The sequence below is a fragment of the Tamandua tetradactyla genome, chromosome 16 (genome assembly GCF_023851605.1).
Source record: "Tamandua tetradactyla isolate mTamTet1 chromosome 16, mTamTet1.pri, whole genome shotgun sequence".
NCBI classification, from domain to species: domain Eukaryota; kingdom Metazoa; phylum Chordata; class Mammalia; order Pilosa; family Myrmecophagidae; genus Tamandua; species Tamandua tetradactyla.
The window spans coordinates 4,432,326-4,444,285 of record NC_135342.1 but is presented as its reverse complement, the minus strand read 5'-3'; the positions used below and the strand labels follow the sequence as shown (position 1 = coordinate 4,444,285).

The 11,960-nt window shown below is 57.3% G+C and overlaps 1 protein-coding gene and 1 long non-coding RNA gene across 4 annotated transcripts in view; one reads left to right on the top strand and one right to left on the bottom strand.

Annotated features, from left to right (window-relative positions):
* Positions 1-93: 93 nt before the first annotated feature.
* BRSK1 (BR serine/threonine kinase 1) overlaps positions 94-11,960 on the top strand; it is a 23,811-nt gene continuing 11,944 nt past the window's right edge. The window contains exons 1-7 of one of the 3 annotated variants that reach the window (XM_077130751.1): positions 94-172; positions 6,459-6,553; positions 6,643-6,728; positions 8,442-8,582; positions 11,242-11,358; positions 11,440-11,473; positions 11,546-11,614. In XM_077130751.1, coding sequence (XP_076986866.1) covers positions 6,548-6,553; positions 6,643-6,728; positions 8,442-8,582; positions 11,242-11,358; positions 11,440-11,473; positions 11,546-11,614 — 453 coding nt within the window. In that variant the 5' untranslated portion in view covers positions 94-172; positions 6,459-6,547. Of the gene's footprint in view, positions 173-4,788; positions 4,955-5,873; positions 5,985-6,458; positions 6,554-6,642; positions 6,729-8,441; positions 8,583-11,241; positions 11,359-11,439; positions 11,474-11,545; positions 11,615-11,960 lie in introns of those variants that run through there. The other 2 variants (XM_077130749.1, XM_077130750.1) reach the window with 2 other exon arrangements.
* LOC143658623 (uncharacterized) lies at positions 6,174-7,901 on the bottom strand. Its single transcript, XR_013163264.1, has 2 exons — positions 7,785-7,901; positions 6,174-6,707 (listed from the first exon to the last, which is right to left on the bottom strand). It is a non-coding gene; the product is annotated as an uncharacterized LOC143658623 (long non-coding RNA).

The window sequence follows — 11,960 nt, the reverse complement described above, 5'->3', positions numbered from 1 at the left end:
CCGCCCCCTTCAAATATATCCCGCCCCCTTCGATGTCACGCTCCCGTCCTAAGCCCCGCCCCTCCAGACCCGGGCCCCGCCCCTCCAGGCCCAGATCCCGCCCCGTGGCGAGCGCGGCCTCCTCATCCTTAGTGCACGCTCCACCCTGCTCTGGCGTGGGCACCACCCCCAGGTGAGGCTCCGCCCGGGCTGGGACCACAACCGTGGCCCCACCCTGATTCTAAGCTCTGCTCCCTCCTCTCCTGGCGGTGCCGCCATCTCAGGCCCCGCCCCTATTCTAGGTCTTTCGTCCGCTCCCAGTTAGGCCCCGCCCCATTACCAGGCCCCGCCCCTGCCGGGCGCGTCTGCCCCTCCCCGTTAGGCCCCGCCCCTTCTGGCTGCACCTGCCGCTCCTCGTTAGTGCCCGCCCCGTTTCCAGGCCCCGCCCCTGCCACGAGCTTTTCCGCTCCCCGCCAAGCGTCGCGCGGTTGGTGTAGCCCAAGCTGGCCGCTCACCGTCGCGCCTGTTCGGGGTCTGCCCGCCAGCGGCCCATCCCCACACGCATTTGGAGGCAGCCCTCCACCTTTCTCTTGAAACCCTGGGTCTCACGCCCTGACCCGGGACCCCACTTCAATATCTGCCCTTTGCAGCCATAGGCCCATCCCCCCCTCGCACTGCACACCTGCATGGTCCCCTCATCACCCAGCCTGCCCCGTGGACTTCCCCGGGTCCTGCCAGGTCCAGGGGAGGGGACACTGGCGGCTGGAGCCAGGACACCCGTGTCTGAGAGCAAGCGGCCAAGGCAGGAAGCAGGGGCCGGGCTGGGAGGTGTGGCTGTGTGTGCAGGGACTGGCCGGGAGCGGGCCAGAGGAGCTCCGTAGCTAAGGCGGCTCTGGGAGTCGGGCAAAGGGTCACAAATGTAGTGGGTGCCCCGCTGGGCCGTGCGTGCCAGAAGAGAGGGTTGCAGGGCAGAGATGGGAAGGTCTTGGGGGTAAAGATCAGGAGGGAAGGGACATGCAAGTCGTGTGCGTGTGCGTCCGAGTGCGTGTGCATGTGTTCAGTGTGTGTGGCATGTGCATCTGTGCATGCATATATGTATGTGTTTGTGCATGTGTGCATAGCATATATGTGGGATTTGTGTTTGTATGTGTAGTATGTGGGCATGTGTGTGTGCGTGTGTGTATCTGTGGCACGTGTGTGAATGTATGTGGTGGTGTGTGGGTGGAGTGTATGTGGGGGGTGTTTTATGCATTTGTGGCATGTGCATTGTCTGCATGTGCATGTGTGTGCATCTCTGCATGTGTGCATCTGCATGGTGTGTGTGGCATGTGCATGTGTGCATGACATGTGCATATGTGCACATTTGTGCATGTGCGCATCTCTGGCATGTGTGACGTGTGCATGTGTGCATGACATGCATGTGTGTGGCATGTGCGTGTGTGTGCAACAGGCATGTGCACATGGCATGTGCGTGTGCATGTGTGTCTGTGCGTGGCATGTATGTGGGTGGGTGAGTGCGTGGCATTTACAGCACCACGCAAGAACGTTGTCAACCTGGGAAGAGTCCTGAGAGTGCCTCTTCTGTGCACCTTCCCTGCTGCTGCTGCTCTAACAAGTCACTCCCAACTTGGCAGCTTAGGTCCACACAGATGTGGTCCCTTGTGGCTCTGGAGGTCAGGAGTCCAGGTCATGTCCTGGGCTCAGATCCAGGCTGTACTCCTTCAGGAGGCCTTTTCCAGCTTCCCCAGGCTGCCACTCCTTGGCTCACAGCTGCCTCCCTCCACGCTCTGTTTCTGTCACCTCTCCTCCCCTGACTCAGGCCCCCTGCCTCTTTTCAGGAGGACCCTTGCGATGGCATGGATGACATCTGGTCACCTCCCTATCCCATGGTCCTCCACTTCATCCCATCTGCAAAGTCCCTTTGCCGTGTAAGGTGAAAGACTCACAGGCTCCAGGGAATAGGACAGGGCTTCATGGGAAGGGGGAGGGACTTAATTCTGCTTCACACCTACATAAGCCCATGTGCAGGTTCATGAATGCGTACTGCATGTATGTAACATATATGTACCAACAACGTTGGTATTTGATATTATCCCATGGTGCAGATGTATAGGAAGATGGTCGTCTGGGTGAAAACTCTCGGGAACTCTGTAAAAGTCAGTCCTTATGATAACCTACAAGTAGGGTGACTGCATAATTTGTCACCTGTGGTGAGACACTTGAGAGTTGAAAGCGACCTTATCAATAATGACACAGAGCCACCAGGAATTAACCAAGGCCCCAGGGCACCTTGCTTTTAAGGTTCCCCAGGATCTACTGCCTCCCCTCCTACCCCATCAGGCCTGCCCCACACCTCAGGGCCTTTGCACTTGCTGTACTTGCCTGGAATGCTCTCTGCCCTTCATCTGCATGGCTTGGACCTCCATCTTACTTTGGGATGCTCTCATCTAACACCCCCCCACCCCCAACCCTTTCTGTCCCATTTTGTTTGCTCTTAAGCACGCGTCACAACTCTCTAACACAGCATGTATGTTGCTTCTTTGTCCTGTTTATAATGCCTCATCCTCTAGAATGGAAGCCCCACGGGGCAGGGGCTCCCAGCATTCTAGTTCACCGCTGTATCCTCGCCACTTGGAACCGTGCCTGCCTCAGATTTGGCACTCAATAGAGATTCGCGGGATGAAGGTGGCTCCATAGGGGACTTGGGGGATTCCACAGGCACATAAAGGGGATTAAATGGACACCTAACACCTTTGGGCGGGAATCGTGGGTCACATGAAATCTGGTGCAGGACCCACGGGCTATGTGCCATAGCGGGGGGCTGGAGATTATATCAGGCGCTAAATGAAGATCTAGGGGACCCTGTGGCAGACACCAGGAGTATACAGGGGTCTGGAAAGGGCACAGGGACAAACAGGGACTTCTGTAGAAACACTGGGCCCCCTGAATGGAGGTATGCACTGTGGGCTGTGGCTTGGATTTGGGGCACTGATGCTGGCAGGGACACAGACCTGGCCCAAGGTAACCCAGATCAGTGGCTTTGGGGGGCTTGAGATGAGTCTAGGTCAGCAGTGCCCCCAATCCTTCCCTCACTATGCCTTTATCTCCCCCTTTCTCACTCCCTTGTCTCTTCCCTTCTAAGCTGTCCTCACCACTCTCCAGCATCTGTCCCTCCACCTGTCCTGTCTGTACTTCTGCTGGTCCTTTTGTGGCCCCCACCATCCCTTTCTTTGCCCCCCCACCCCCACCTCTATAGCTCTTTTTCTCTACATCTCTCTGTCTCTCTTTGGCTGTTTTCCCCCCTCCCTCTCCCCACCTGTCTCGGTTTTTCTTTCTTCCCCCTTGTCTCATCCCATTTCTCTCCTCCTTTTCTCCTTCTCTCTGCCCACCCTTCTACCTTGTCTCATCTTTCTGTCTCTCACTTTTTGTCCCTTTCTATTTTCTTTTTGGAAAAGCTATAGGTTTACAGAAAAATCATGCGGAAAATACAAAATGCCAATATACTCTCCTCCCATTATGAACATTTTGCATTAGTATGGAGTGTTGGTTACAGCTGATGAGAGAATATTATAATTGCACTATTAACTATAGTCTGTAGTTTACAGTTAGGGTTCACTGCTTATGTTATGCAGTCCTACGGTTGCTTTTAATTTCTATTCTAGTTAAAAGCAATCCCTTTTAACCACATTCACGTATAACTCAGTGCTGTTAATTCATTCACTGTTGTGCTCCCATCACCCCATCTCTCCTTTTCTCTGTTTTCTCCCCATCTCTCTGTCTCTCCATAATTCTGCTTCTCTTTGCTTCTACCCTCTTCTTCTCTAGCCTCTCTCCATCTCTGTTTCTCCCCATCATCTTTCTTTCCATCTGCCTCTTCTCTCCCCCAACTCCGTTTCTCCAGCTCGTTTTCCTTCCTCCCGGTCTCTTCCCACTTCTCTCCCGTTCTTCTCCATTTCTGTCTCCAGCTCGGTTTTCTGCCGCCTGCCCTGCCTCCTCCTGGGCCTTGCGTCGCCCTCTCGGTGCCGGCTTTTCTCTTCTCTCCCGGCTCGGGCTGGCTGTCTCTTTCTCCCGGTGTCTCCGGACCTCGGCCCTCCTGCCTGCCCCGCTTTCCCACTGCTGTCCGGGTCCCTGGGCCCCGACGTCTCCCGCGCCGGCCCCCAGCGGCTGCCCCGCGTCCGCGCCCTCGGCCTCCCTGGTGCGCCCGCCGGCGCCGAGCTGCGGCCGCAGCCTCCCTCCCCCTGGCCTCGGGCCGGGCGCGCGGTCCTCTCCGCCCGCATCCTGCATCCCTCCCTGCATCCTCCGCCCCCTCCATCCCTGGAGCGCGAGGCCCGCCCCGGCCCCGCTCCCCCCCCTCCGAAAGGGTTAACTGTGGGGAAGGGCCCGGAGTCCCCGGATGGTGATGTCAGCGTGCCGGAGAGAAAGGACGAGGTGGCGGGGGGAGGCGGAGAGGAGGAGGAGGCGGAGGAGAGAGGGCGCGTGGGGGGGCGGGGGGGACCTCGGCCTGCAGCGTCCGCCGGCCCGCACCTCGGACCCCCCCGGCGGGGGGAGGCGCAGGAAGGGGGGGGCGGCCAGGGACGCGCTGGGGAGGGGGGGCCGCGCAGCCCCCCCGGGCCAGGCTGACTCCCGGGGCCTGACCCCCCCCGGGCCAGCCCCCCCTCCCCCAGCGCCGCGGCCCGCCGACGAGGGGGGCCCAGCCCAGCCCCCTGGGGACCCCCGGAGACGTGGGGGGCAGCCGGGGGGGCCGGGACGGAGCGGTCGCCGGCCCCCACCGGAGGGACGGGGCGCCCGGCCGCAGGGGGGGGGGGCCGGGGGACCGGTCGGGCCGGGACCAAGGGCACCATGTCGTCCGGGGCCAAGGAGGGGGGCGGCGGTTCCCCAGCCTACCACCTCCCCCACCCACACCCACACCCACCCCAGCACGCCCAATATGTGGGCCCCTATCGGCTGGAGAAGACGCTGGGCAAAGGACAGACAGGTGAGCCGGCGGAGGGGGCACCTGGGGCTGGGGGCGGGACTCATGGGTATTTAAAGGGCAGGGGCTGGCCACCAGAGCGGTGGGTCCCCCATTCAGAAGGGGCTGCAGGATGGAGGGGGGCTGGGATTCTTGGATCTGAGAGAGGAGGGGCTGGGGGCCTGGGGATCTGGTGCTGAGATGAAAAGGGGTTTGGGGGCCCAGACCCCCAGGGCTGCGGGAGGAGGGGCTGGGGGCCTGGAGACCCCAGGTCTGAGGGGGAGGGGCTGGGGGCTGGACCCCCGCGTCTGAGGGAGGAGGAGCTGGGGGCCTGGACCCACAGACTGATGGAGGGGGGCCTGGGGGACCCCCGGGTCTGAGGAGGACGGGGCCGGGGCTGAAATGCCCCTAGCCCACCCAGGCAAAGGCTGGCGGGGGCTCCAGGACCTCGGGTGGGGACGGGGCCCTTGCTGCAGTGGCACCGCAGGCTGGGCTGGAGGTGTGTCCGGGAAGCCTCCTCCCTCTGCAGGTCCCTGTGCCCGCAGGCCGGCTCACCCTCCCGCAGACGGCTGTGGGGCAGGGCCCATGGGGACCACAGCACTTGCCCCCTCTCGGGCACCTGGCTCAGTGTGGGACCCAGGAATGGAGAGGTAGAAGGAGGGGTGATGCTGGGAGCAGGGCTCATTCTTTGCCGCTCCTAAATGGGGGCCACAGGCTGTAGCCCCTTTCCTCCTGAGGGGTGAGTGTGAAGGTGGCAGACCCTCTGTGTCCTGGTAGTGGGTACAGAGGGGAGCCCAGGGTCTCTGCTGGAGTTGAGGTAGGAAGAGGAGAGGGTCAGCGCTCCAGTCCCTGGCCGGGGCGGGGGCGGTATGGACAGGGGGTCAGGGGCCGGGACTTCTGGGTCTGAAGCGGAGGGGGCTGGGCTCCTGGACTGAGGGAGGAGGGGCTGCTGGGGCCTGTAGTCAGGGTTCTTGGGGTGAGGAAAGGTCTGAGGTCTGGAGCTGTAGGGACTTGCATGCTGAGAGCTACACCTGCTACTAAAAGAACATCAAAGGTGATTGAAGGGTCAGGGTTTGGGAATAGGTGGAGGATGGACTGGGGAGGAGGGCAGATATGAGATTACATTAGTAGGAGACAAGGAATCTTCAGAAGATTTAAGATTGGGTTGCAGAGGAACTGCAGGTTCAGAGACAGAGGGGTTTGAGGCAGGCGCCACGGGGAAAGAATTTGCAGAGAGATGGAATCAAGCAGGCAGACTTTAAGGACAGAGAATCTGCTGAGACCAAGGGTGGCAGGTGCAGGGGCGAGACAGTGGGGAGGCTGGATAGTCAGAAGGAATAGAATTGGGGGACCTCCAGGGAGGGGGAAGGGAATGTATTTCATGGGAATGGCAGCTTTCGGGCCCAGGAGTTGAGGTCAGGGTGATTCAGGCCAGCCTGCAGGGGAAGAAGGAGGGAGAGGGTGGCAAGGGGGGGGGTGTCAGAGGAGTCAGGGGAGCGCACCCCCATTTTCAATCCCACTCGCCCAGGGCTGGTTAAACTCGGGGTCCACTGCATCACGGGTCAGAAGGTCGCCATCAAGATCGTGAACCGGGAGAAGTTGTCTGAGTCGGTGCTGATGAAGGTGTGTCCGTACAGAGGGGTGTATCCTTGGGGACGCATGGAAGGAGGCCGCACTGACCTCCGTGCCTTTGAACCCCACCCCGCCCCCAGGTGGAGCGGGAGATAGCCATCCTGAAGCTCATTGAACACCCTCACGTCCTCAAGCTCCACGACGTCTACGAGAACAAGAAATATTTGTAGGTATTTATAGACACCCGGCCCCTTAGCCTTCCTGCCCAGTTGCCATGGTGGGGCTTTGCAGCCACAGGGCCTACAGGGACCTAGGGGAGTGTCAGCTCTCCTGGCCTGGCCACTGAAGGCCAGACCTCGGCCTCCTGCACAGGGATAGACCTTGCTGACCCCTCACAACCCCTGGCCCTGATGCTAAGGACTACTGGACGTGCCCCAGAACAGGACAGCCATGCCTGAGCCATCCTGGGTGGGCTCACAGAGGCCAACTTCCCCTGTCCTTCCCACCCTGTCCCCTGCCCTCTACACTGCAGGGAACACCTCTATCCCCATGTAATCTGGATGCTCCCAGCCAGGCGTGGTTTGCTAAGGACAGAGGCCCCCTGATTGCAGAGGCAATGGGCTTAGCAATGTGCCTAGCAGAGCACGAGGGACAGTGAATGCACCTCTTCCCACATCCCAGCGCAGAGCTTCATGGGGACCCCTCCTTGCTCCCCACAACACTGATATGGCTAGACACCCCAACGGTGCCTCTCTGTAAGAGCTGGGTCTGTATCTCAGTTGGTTGCCCCCCAGGAAGGATGGGGGTGGGGCCCAGCTGTCCAGACTCCAGAGAATGGGCCTTTGTCTGGATTCCGGTGACCCAAGGGACAGCTGGGCTGGGCAGCGGGAGAGGGGACAGCCCTCCTGCCCCCACGACCCAGTCCTAGGATGAACTGCCTCCATTTCCCGTGGTTGCCAGGCCAGGTTTCCCCAGGCTGGAAGCAGCCTCAAGCCCAGGAGCTGCCGGGAGGTGTAGTTGCCAGGCTACTGGCAGGGAGGGGACATTGTCACCCAGAGATGGAGGTGTCTCCCCACTCTGCCAGCCATCCCTGCTGCAGGGAGGACCCCCCACGGGAGCTCGTGCTTGGCAGAGGTTCCCTTTCCATGGCTGCATGGGAATTGGACTCAGCCTTCCAGAAACCCATGGAGCTTGAGCTTTTGTCTCCCAGGCACTGGTGGGACTTAGAGGGGATTTAGAACCTTTAGTTTCCAGGTGCCTGATGGGGATTGGGAGTGTTCACCTCCTCCAGGAAGATGGGAGTTGACAGGGTTTAACCCTGGGGGCTGATGGAAGTTGTAGTCTTCACATCCCAGAGGCTGATGGGAGTTGAGAGTTGTTGTTGTTTTGACCCCTGGGGGGCTGATGGGAGTTGTAGTTCCCATGTCCCAGGGACTGATGGGAGTTGTAGTCTTTAGCGCTCAGAAGTTGATTTGCACTGGGGTACACTGCAAGTGTCATTGCCCAAGGATAGATGAGAATCCCATTGTCTGCATCCCAGAAACTAATGGGGATTAAAGCTTTCCAGAGGCAGATGGCGATAGAGGGTCTTCAACTCCCAGGGGCCTTTGAGACACGGGGTCTCTGACCCCTGAGTGCTAATGGACTTGCCTTGTTCCCTGAGACAAGCAGGAGTCAAGTGTTAAAGGGTTGACCCCCCTAGAAGTTGGGTGGGAAGCTCTGCTGCCCAGGCTGGTGGGAATTGAGCTTCGGCTTCAGAGAGCTGATGGGAACTGGAGTCTCTTCTTCCAGGGACTTAGGGGGATTGCATTCTCTGACTCTGGGGGCTGGTGGGAGTTGAGGTCTTGAGCTGGGTGAGGGCGGGTGGAAGTGGGAGACCAGGCCCCCGGGTCCTCCACGTGGCCCCCTTCCAGCCCTCTGTCCTCTCTGCATCCCTCAGGTACTTGGTTCTGGAGCACGTTTCTGGTGGTGAGCTGTTCGACTACCTGGTAAAGAAGGGGAGGCTGACCCCCAAGGAAGCCCGGAAGTTCTTCCGCCAGATCGTTTCGGCGCTGGACTTCTGCCACAGCTATTCCATCTGGTGAGGGGCAGCTGCAGGGCCTGGCCAAGGAGAGAGGGGCCCAGAGGGTGGTACAGCCCCAAACCAGCCGTGCCCATTTTCCCCAGGGAGGGACAAATATCACACAGCCTGCACCTCGCCCATCTAAAGCGTCCATTTCAGGGAGTACCAGGGTATTCACGCGGCCGTGCATCCAGACGAATTTTAGGACGTTTGCAGTATAGCCCCTCAGGGAGAAAGCCTGCACCCGTCAGCAGTCACCCCCATGCCCTCTGCCCCTGGCAGCCACCCGTCTGCTTTCTATCTCTGTGGACTCATAGGAATGAAACTGCACAACACGTGGTCTTTTTCACCGAGCATAACGTTCTCAAGGGTCATCTATGTTGTAGCGTGAAGCAGAACTTCATTTCTTCTTCTGGGTGAATAATGTTCCATTGTATGGATAGCCCAGTTGGTTTATCCTCTCCCAGTTGGACATTTGGGATGTTTACCTTTGGGGCAATTATGAATTATGCTGCTGTAGACATTCACGCACAAATTTTACAGGGACCTCGGTTTTCATTTGTCTTGGGGATATACCCAGGAGTGGAATTTTTGGGTCACGTGGCAGCTCTATGTCTTACACTCAGAGGAACTGTCAAGCTGTTTTGCAGAGCGGTTGCACCATTTTGCATTCCCACCAGCAGTGTATGAGGGTTCCGATTTACCTATATCCTTGCCGACACCTTTTATTATATGTCTTTTTGATTATAGCCATCTGAGGAAGTGTAAAGTGGTTCTTCATTGTGATTTTTATTTGTACTTCCCTAATGACCAATGATATGGGACACTTTTTTTCATGTGGTTATTGGCCTTTTGTATACTTCTTTGGAAAAATGTCTACTCATGCCCTTTGTTTTTGTTTGTTATTTTTTCCGTGGGATTATTTGTCTTTTTTATTATTGAGTTTTAGGAATTCACTAATGTATTCCAGATTCCAGTCCTTTATCCTCTATGTTTTGCAAGTATTTTCTCTCAGTCTACAACATGCTTTTATATGTTCATCACCGTGTCTTAATGAAAAGCAAATGCCTTAAATTTGATGAACCCCACTCTGTTGATCTTTTTTAGTTCATGCTTTTTCTGCCTTATTTAAGAAACCTTTGCCCAGCCCAAGACCACTAGAATTTTCTCCTGTTTTTCCCTAGAGGTTATATAGTTTCAGCTCTTACATTTAGGTCTATAATCCACCTCAAGTTAGATTTTGCATGTGGTATGATTTAAGGGCTGATGTTCATTTTTTTGCATTTGAGTGCCTAAGTGTTCCAGCACCGATTGTTGAAAAGATCGCCCTTTCCCTCCCTCAGTGGCCTTCATTCCCCACAACGAGATATTAAGCATGCAGCTTTTTAATAACCAATGAAGGTGCAAAACAGATGCCTTCCACTCATCTTCCAGTCTCGTCTCTCTGCACACCCCTCTCTGAGTAGAGGGGCTCAGAGTTGGGGTAAAGCTCGGTGATTAAAAGGCAGCCCTGGGTGCACGGCTGGTTCAGTGGTTAGAATGCCCGCCTTTCACAAGGGAGACATGGCTTCGATTCCCGGACCATGCAACTCCCCCCAAAATAAAAAAGGCAGCCCTTTCCAATTTCATTGCCTCCCTGTGGGGACGGTGTCAGAACCCTGCCGTGAAAGGCTCTGTCCTCCAGGGGGCGATATGCAGAGTCTTGAACTGCATGGATGACCCAGTTCTGACCACTGAAAATAGAAACAGCAGCAGCCGGCTCCCCACCTCCCCGGACACCAGCCCTTCAGTCTGAAGGCATTTGGCCCGGGGTGGGGTCCAGAGGGAGAGGCCCAGGCAGCCGAGACAGGGAAGGGCTCGCGGCAGCAGTTGTTTTTTTTTCATTATTGAGTGTGAAAACATTTCAGTATTTTAAGGACCAGCTAATACCAGCACGCCTATCTCAAAATACCTCACTTTCTACGTGTACCAGTTTTTGTGGATAAAGCAATATAAAGCCCTTCCCGGACCATGCACTGCCCCCCCCCAAAAAAAGAAAAAACAATGCAAAGCCTGAAAAGGAATGAAGTTCTGACCCCTGTGACAACTTGGCTGAAATGTGCAACTTATTTCATCCTGTTGCATGAAATAAGTCAGACACAAAAGGGCAAATATTGTAGGATCTCACGGATGGGAAATAGCTAGGGGATGGCAGCTCACAGGGGCAGAGAGTAGGTTGTAGGCTGCCAGGGGTGGGGGGAAGGGGGTTATTGTTTAAGGGGCTCAGAGTTTCTGTTTGGGGTGACGGAGAAGCTTTGGTGTTGAATGAGGTGATGGTATCACAACACTGTGAATGCAGTTAATGCCACTGAACCGTACACTTGAAAGTGGTTAAAATGGGGAATTTTAGGTTGTTTATATTCCCACAATTAAAAAAAAAAAAACATATACATATGTGACACAAAGCCTGGAATTTGCTACAAAATCATCCAGTGGAGGAAGGAGAGAGAAGTTGGGGAGCAGAGGACCGGACGGTGGGTGAAGCTCAGGGACGGGCCCACGAGAACCCTTAGACGCTTCTCTACTTTCGGGCATGCGTAAAAAGAGTTCCCAAACGTCTCCCACCGCGAGGGAGGCCCAGCCCCACCCCGCTGCAGCCCCGGGGAGATGGCGGCCTGGACCCCCCTGCCTGTCTCAGCCACAGGGACCTGAAGCCCGAGAACCTGCTCCTGGACGAGAAGAACAACATCCGCATCGCGGACTTTGGGATGGCATCCCTGCAGGTGGGGGACAGCCTCCTGGAGACCAGCTGCGGGTGAGTGCGGGGCCTGGCCGCCCAGTCCCCGGGCAGGGCTCTAGGAGCCGGCCGGAGGCTCACGCCACCTCTCTCCCCCAGGTCCCCCCACTATGCGTGCCCGGAGGTGATTAAGGTGAGTGAGGGCCAGGTGTAGGGGGAGCGGAGAGGAGCCGCCAGCGCCGTGACCGGCCCTTCTCCCTTCCAGGGGGAGAAGTATGACGGCCGGCGGGCAGACATGTGGAGCTGCGGAGTCATCCTCTTCGCCCTGCTCGTGGTAAGATGCCGCACCTCCCCTGCCCCGCTTCTGGGACAGTCCATCCTCATCTAGGGGCCACCCCTGTAATACCTACCTGGGAGGGCAGGCATCAGCCATCCAAGGGCAAGGCCCTGCAGCACCCCTCTCTGTGCCCAGAGCTAACCCTTCAGCCACAGGGCCATGGAACAGTCCAGGGGGTCCCCGGCCAGTAGCACTGTGGGCGCTTGGGACAGGGACCATTTACCACCACTTGTAGGGCATTGCGGTCTTTTAATAGCTAATATAACAGACCGGGGAATATCAGCTTTGCTCCTACCACAGGGCCTTGGCACCTGCTCCTTGCCCTGATTAGGGCCCTCTTCCA